We start from the raw sequence: 8,066 nt of genomic DNA, 5'->3' as shown, positions 1-8,066 counted from the left end.
TTGTCACATTTAGTCTCCTCTGAACACTGGTGATCACTATATACTGCATGCTGTACTGTATAAATCAAATCAGGCAATAGCTATGCGTGGAACCGCATACACATGTGCCAGTTTTTCATGCCCCCCCCCTAAAACATTTACCCTATTTGTAAGTTTGCTGTCCCATTTAGGTGCCCCTGATCTAAATTATACATACTTTTTTTTTTTATACAGGACTCCTTTCTCAAATATATCAGGAAGGGTTAACCTGGTCACTCTTCTATACATTTAGCCCACCATTATTGACTGCAGGGATGTAGTCAAAGAGTTGACAGTAACAATGTTGACATGGGTAACGTCGTAACATTGGATAATAATCATGCTTGAGACCCACTGCAGCATATAAGGGCCACCCGGATGTTGAAATTTCATTGTCTACATGCAAAACGTCGACATACCACACCCATCTGACAAATATAATTAATATACACAGAAGCCCCAAGTGGTTCTAAATATTGGTGCATACACAGTTGTGAATGATCACATTAGCACAAATATAAAAAACCCATGAGACAAAAATGGAGGAATATTTTGTTTTTCATTTATTTGTACCAAAATATGGAAAAACAAAACCCAAAAAAACAGACATTCAAATTCAGTAACTACAGGATCAGTGTAACCTGGGAGCCCAGTGGCTCAATTCCCCAAACATCACATGGAGCCAAAGTTAAGAAAGTCTCTGAGAGAACATTACTGCAGGTGGCATAATTTGGCAAGTGCAATTAAACCCAAGACCATTTACAAAATCTTATTTTGACAGAGGTGCAGAAGCTGCCAGGTTGGATCCTTGTGAAATGTAGCTCCTCTCCCTCAGCTGTATATGCCAGTTGAATCAGGTGATCCATAAACTGCTGTGGCAGGTTCATGCAACAGAGTGCAGACCAAAGTAGCAGATGCCGTATTATCCTGTGCTCATCTCTATAGAAACAAAGCTCAAGAACCCTCAGTCAAGTTAAAAAGCACATAAAATTAACCCAAACGTCACCATAAAAACAATTAGGTATATAGACAAAAACATGGAGTCTACTGCAAGTATGGCTTCCCTGATTAGCAGATTGAATACAAAAAAAAAAAAAAAAAAAAAAGGAAAAAAAAACAAAAAAAAAAAAACACTTGTTTTTGGTGGCTGTATCAGTTCATGATTCATAGAAAGTTTAAGCCCAAAAAAAAATATTAAAACATTTTTCAGTAACTGAATACTAGTGATGATCGCCAAACAGCAAAAACCTCTTTTTTTATTTTTTTAGGAGAGCTTATATACTTTCTGCTATTACTCGGGACATTGAATATCCAACCAGTGCTTGGGTCCCAAGTGCTGGAGTCACCATGTAACACAGTTCCATGTATAGTCCTGTAGGTTCTAGAAGTGGAAGACGCCTAGTTGGAGATGGGTCCAAGACTTCTGGCACAACAAACTCTTGATGTACTCTACACCAGTTTTTTTGCTTCAAAGAAACTCTTAAGATGCCTCATCTGCCAAACTCCAATGGACACAAGTATGAAAGTCTGAGCAATGGACCACCACAGGACACGCTGGTTGGTGCTCTCGCTAGTCTGTCGGAACCGTTCTTCTCTCCACTAAAACAACAAGTGATAATAGATTGCAAATGGTTATTACTGAAAGTTAAAGAACATGGGGTATATTTAAGTGTGGGTGGTTTTTTTGGGGCCCATAGCAACTAAATCAGATTCTACTGATTTATCTAGCACCTACTTGAGGATAATAGCTAAAATCTTATTGGTTGGTTAACAGTCACTTCTAAAAGCCTCACACTTTAATAAATATACCCCAAGCTCAAAAAGGAAAGACTAGTGCTTGCGTCATAATGCAAAACAATGAAAATAGTAAACCTAATTGCCTTTAGTTTATGGTTTCATTTGATTACATATATGTATCTCCTGAACACTGTTGTGAACTCAAAAGGTGACCTTATCAAAGTGCATCTTAATACAGGTAACATTAATAGCAATAAATACTACAAATTTTGAACCTTTCCTAAGTAAACCTGTACACTAAGCAAAGCTTTTAACTCGGGTGTGCTATGACGCTCTGACAGTCGTGATTCCCATGATCAGTATTTTTCTGACATTGGAATCCCGAACACCAGTACTCTGAGGGGGCACTAAAATGCCCATTGCGGGCTCTGCAGCTCGCCGCAGGTTCTATTCTCCCTCTATTGGAGTCATGGAACCCCGCAAGGGAGAAGAGCACCTGACAGTAAACCAATTTGACTACAGAATGCAATAAATAATATATTTGCTATGCTAGAAAAGTACATCCTTACTCTCTGGTAGTTTTGTTCCTTTTGAATCTGTTCCACTTGCTCTATCAGTTGTCGAACACGGAGCTGCAGCTCACTCAGTTTGTCCTTGGCAGCAATCTGGGCATAATCATTGGCATGTTCCCCAACCTGAATATCAAGGTGAACCCTCTGCAGAAAAAGCAAACATTTCATGGAACATGGAATCATGTTAGAGATGGGGATTAAAAAAACGATGGTATGAAGAGAAAAAAAAACAAAAAAAAACAAAGACATTTGTAACCCTCATGGAAAGGTTAATTATAGGTATGCTAGTGCCTTCACCCAAGTCAATTTGAAACCTAGGCGGCTTGGGAAACCTACGTATAGTAGTGATGCTCCTCACTACTATTCTAACCCCTGCTGTTCTTTATTTCAGGATCCCTGCATCAGCATATGGACTAGAGGACCCAATTATGGTAAGTATATTTATTGTACATGTTAGCAATTGTATTAAGTTACAAATAGTAAACAGAACAGTTGTTATAGTACCTTCAATATACAGATATCAATCAACTCAAATATATCTCTAATCTACCCTTAAAACCGCTATACATAAATGTATGCATGCAGTACAAAAAAAATCACATTTGCTATAATAGCAATTAACTGGCCAGTTAAAAGTAAACACCCATACAATGCATTGTATTAATATTTTAGTTGGCGCACGATGGGGCCCATTGTATATTCAACTGATATAAATACGCTGTTTAGTTTGCCTTTCCGTGAAACTCTAGATGAAAGTGCTGAAAAGCATTAGACTTGGATACTAATGTGTATATAAAAAGTATTTAATCCAATCAACCTTTTCTTGTTCTCTTTAAAGTCTGTTCTTCTATATACAAAAGTAACAAAATAACTTAATAAATTAAAGGATTTGGATGGACACACAAGACTATTGTAAAGTACTTGTTTCAGCACTGTTATTTCCAGACTAAACAGCTTAAAAGCAATGAGGGAATGGTCTCTATCCTTCAATTCTGACCAATCTCCTATGAAGGGAAAATATTATTAATTAAGCAGTTCTCACCCTTCTTGCAGCGTTGCTGAACCTATGCTGTCAGGATGCTTTAATATAGGCTGTACGTTTTGAAGCAGACTGCCTGTAAAACTTGTACACCCAAGGCTCTTCACTCTAATATGGATTTCAATCCCTTTGTCACTACTTGGGCGCTGTCGCTTTTTCGCTCTGAGCTGTAATTAGCGGTGGGCGGAGCTAAGCTGCTGTCAATCCTCATAAGCAGGTAATGATATCAGTGGAGGAGGCGTGTAATTAGCGGTGGGTGGATCTTTGAATGGAGTCAGCGCTCTTGTCGGTGGGCTGAGCAGCCTCTCCCTGCGGCATCAGGGTGTGGAATGGAGTGGGTCTCTCGGCAACCTCAGCAGCTCCCGGTGCTCCCCAGCGCCTATGTTAGGTGGAGCAGAGATTGGAGGGAGGCAGTGGATCTCACTTCCTGCAAACAGCGGCAGCAACAGCAATCAGCCTGTCCACAGCTGACTAGACAGGCTCCAATCCCGTAGGAGCGAACGGCTTTGTGCAGACTCAGCTACTCACCGCCAACCACAGTAGGTTATTGAGGGTTTGGGAGGTTGTCTGCTACTTCATATATGCCCACTCTAATGTCTACAGCTATACCGATTATGGCTCTGGAGGGTCAGTCATTTAAGGAGCGAACAGCAGTCTCTGGCTGGCAATGACAGTGTTTTTCTCCCTCAGAAACTGATCAGCTCGTGTTGTACTGTTCCTGCCAGTTTGTCCATGCGACACAGCCTTGAGTGACAGCTGAATCCCCAGTGAGGGATCCAGAAAAATCCTCACTGTCACCCGAGCACAACAAACAAATCAACAGAGTGGATACATTTTTCCCTGACATACAACCCACAGAGGGTTACACATTATTTCAGTGAAGCAAGATATATTGCCAAGTGTGACATGGATAATTTGGCTATAGATTCGGAAATAAGAAAAATTAAGAAATCAATATATAGTTGTACAATTATATAGTAACTTGTATATGTTCAATATGGTTTACATAATCGGAGCATATTCAACTATATGAAACCATTAAATTGACCAACATGTCTAGGAACGTGTATGTTAATATTTTGCTGTGTTTTTTATATTTAAACAATTCCAGCTATTTGGGAGGTTGACGTGTATTTATCCATCAGCCTTGGTATACATCCAGTGTACTTGCACTGTAGTAGAATACTAACATAGTGCATATGCTAAACTATTTTCATGGTGCTCATTCTAGCAGGGTTGAAAACCCATGCAGTGCCTCTTCCCTGTGTGGGCTGTAGCTCTCTGATGTGGTGCTTCTAGTGCAGGTCTGGTCTGCATATCAGTGCAGAAATTCAGACCACACTGTGCTAGAAGCACCACACACAGCACAGAGCGACACCTCGGGCAGGGAAGAACTGCATGGGTTCTGAAAGATGCTAGAATGAGCACTTTTACATAACCTGTATACTCACCAACATGCCACCAGCAAACAGAGCAAATTTGGAAGAGTTAGAATGCAGGCATATCTGGTGTTCTCCAGGGGTATGTGAGGTGAAGGTGAAACGTCCCTCTGAGCCATACTGACGAGAGAGGATGACCTAAAATGAGTTGCAAAAGCATTAGTATAGCATAAAAGATAAAATAAGACAGCCGCAGCAGGTGGAAGGGGATGTATTAATTACCTTATCATCTGGATCCTTCACCTCCACAAACATGCCAAGCCCAGGTGTAGCTGGCAAATACTCTTCCCTCTGCTTGTCATACAACTGGGTGCGGTAGTTACCTGCAACATCATAGATTGCAGTGAGCACACTTCACTGCTTTGAACCTGCTTAATTACATTAGTAGCAATTATCTAAAGAAGCATTAACATCAAGAAAACGAGCACATTAGTGCTTAGCTTTCCTTTGGTTTGCAATGTTAAAACTAGTCTAGTAATACTATTGTTAAACCTCTTTAAAGATTATCATTAATTTAAAAAAATAAAAATAAATGTATATGGTCTACATCTAAAAAAAACCTCACAGGATCTAAGAAAACAAATCAGGCTGGTTTATGGAAATAATTTGACAGCCTTTATTTTGAGTTGATCAAACAAAACATTGGGCTTGGATTTGCTCCTACGCGAAGTTGACTTGATCTTGAGCTATCCTACTGCAAGTAGCACCAACCAGCCGCTGTCAGCAGAAAGTAACCGATTGGCTTGCAGCCTAACGAACTGCATACATTGAAATCCAATACCAAACATGTGATATTGTACAAAGGTAAACATACATTCATGAATGAGTGGAATAACATTTGATAGTTTAAACTAGATCAGGTGGCCTTATAAAGCAAACAGAACCAGCTTCATTTGTTCAACTAAGCAAAGTGCATTCCTATTCAGTTTATAAAATACAAAATGTAACAATGTGTGAAAAGATCTTGATGAGCGATAAACAGATACAGGCACTCTAAAGTGTGTAAAAGGTATAGACTAGCAAATGCTCGTACCAATGGCCTCATTCAGAGACGGACACTAATGTAACTGCAAGTGCTGTTTTTTCCTTCAAATTTGAAGAGCGATTTCGTATATGCAAACGCAGCCTGTATGCAAGATCGGGAAACATCGACTGCTGTAGTTCTGTGGCTACACAGACTAGCTGTAACAGTAACAACGCAGGCACCATGTTTTTGTAAGCTAGGAATTGCAGCTGTCATCAGATACATGCCCTGAAAACAGACATTATACACCTGCCTTCTTGCAGCCTCTCCCTGTTAACACCCCCCAAACTGTCACTTCCTGCCAATCACTATGTGGAGTCTTCCTTATTGTGTGCAGCTATGCCACAGCACCTTGGTGCAAGCACAATTTGAATGCAGAGCATGTGCAGTCTGCAGATAATCGTTCCGGCTTTTGACTGGGCAAAAGCCCAGATTTTTTTTCAAGGCAGTGGAAAAAGGGGTAATATAACATTTATGGGCTATATAGAGTGGCAAAAGGTATACCAACGATAACCTTATGAAAACATACTGACAATAGGCACTACAAATCAGACAAATAATATGATCAGGCTTTAAACATATCCCTCTGTGTGATGGTCATTTGTCTCACTGCCAGGACAGTCATGCATAATGTATGATAGAGTATGAGTACAAAGGCTGTCACTATGTGCACTGTCAAGATATTACCCATGTAAGGTATATGTGTGTCCCTGCACTCCACACCGCGTGTAGCCAGCTACACATCATGAAATAACAATTCATGGGGATAGGAAACATAATAGTATCTCTCACACACACGTACAGAGTGGGTCACTGCCCCTAATGTGCCCAAGATAAGGTAGGAGGGGAGTGCGGTACTGCTGCCCTGCGCCTCACCTATCACCATGGTCTCATCGGGAATCTCCTCAATAAAACACTTCTTCTCTGTCTCCCCGATGTGGAAGTACAGGGAGGCGGTCGGGCCCACACAGGCGGCGAGAGACAGCAGGAACCAGGCGCCAGCCATTTTCAAGTATGGCCAGAACAGAGCAACACCGGAAGCTGAGGAAGCTGTACACCGGCTGCCACGTCCAACCCGCCGGCCAATCAGCGCCGTCCAACCGCCCACACTGCAATGGGGCGTGGCCAAGTATCGCTCGTCGTGACGTCATGCAGTGGCAAGTGTACACTGTAGACTACAGTGACAGCAGAGGCACAGCTGCTGCAGCAGCGTCTCTCATGTGTCACACTGTCAGCCAAGGCGGCAGTGACTGTAGGCTAGCAGGCTTATCGCGATTGCTACTATTCATCATTTTTGTAGTTAGTAGTAAATAAACCGAAGTTAGAAAGGGTGATGAATACTATTGGGGACTATGTAAAAACCGGACCGGACTAGACTCCGGACCGCCGGACAGGACATCAAAATCTGCAGTCCGGAGCTCATAGGGTCCGGTCCGGGGGGTGTCCTGTCCGGGGGGTGTCTTGTTCAGGGGGATCCCTGTGATAGCTATCACCAGAGACATGGGGAAGGGGTGATTACAGCCTCCCTGTGTGGTCCGGACCGTCCGGTTTTTGCTACATGCCCGGACCATGCAGGGAGGCTTTATTCTCCCCCTGCTCCTCTCCCTGGTGAGAGGTGTGACAGGCAGCCCCCCCGGACAGGACACCCCCGGACTGGACACCCCCCAGACTGGACGATACAAGCTCCAAAATGCAGAGTTTGATGTCTGGTCCGGCGGTCCGGGGGTTTTGTCCTGGTTTGGTTTTCACCCATACCCATACTATTGCGCTGTGGTTGGAAAACGCATGTTCGTGCTTATGCTAAATGCAGGCTTGGGGCTTTAATCTTTGCTCGCCATGCCAGCTATTATTTTTTTGGTACTTCCTCATCTTTGCGGCCACAGCTTACACCAGTTACGTTATCAGCTACGTCGCAACGCTTCGGGCTTGGTGGCTCGTTCCACTTCGCTGGGTATGGGTAAAAACCGGACCAGGACAAAACCCCCGGACCGCCGGACCAGACATCAAACTCTGCATTTTGGAGCTTGTAGCGTCCGGTCCGGGTGGTGTCCTGTCCGGGGGTGTCCTGTCCTGGGGGGCTGCCTGTGACACCTGTCACTAGGTAGAGGAGGAGGGGTAGAATAAAGTCTCCCTGTATGGTCCGGGCATGTAGCAAAAACCGGACGGTCCGGACCACAGGGGGAGGCTGTAATCTCCCCTTCCCCATGTCCCTGATGATAGCTATCACAGGGACCCCC

The 8,066-nt window shown here is 43.0% G+C and overlaps 1 protein-coding gene across 1 annotated transcript; it reads right to left on the bottom strand.

Moving 5' to 3' along the window:
- Positions 1–558: 558 nt before the first annotated feature.
- TMED9 (transmembrane p24 trafficking protein 9) lies at positions 559–6,886 on the bottom strand. Its single transcript, XM_083182155.1, has 5 exons — positions 6,706–6,886; positions 5,028–5,128; positions 4,818–4,943; positions 2,325–2,471; positions 559–1,617 (listed from the first exon to the last, which is right to left on the bottom strand). Exons 1-5 carry the CDS (start codon positions 6,833–6,835, stop codon positions 1,468–1,470), a joined length of 654 nt encoding a protein of 217 aa, XP_083038281.1. The 5' UTR covers positions 6,836–6,886; the 3' UTR covers positions 559–1,467.
- Between the last annotated feature and the right edge of the window lie 1,180 nt (positions 6,887–8,066).

Source organism: Crinia signifera, chromosome 4 (assembly GCF_055691185.1).
Source record: "Crinia signifera chromosome 4, ASM5569118v1, whole genome shotgun sequence".
NCBI classification, from domain to species: domain Eukaryota; kingdom Metazoa; phylum Chordata; class Amphibia; order Anura; family Myobatrachidae; genus Crinia; species Crinia signifera.
The sequence above is the reverse complement of the archived record's forward strand: the minus strand, read 5'-3'. Positions and strand labels throughout refer to the sequence as shown.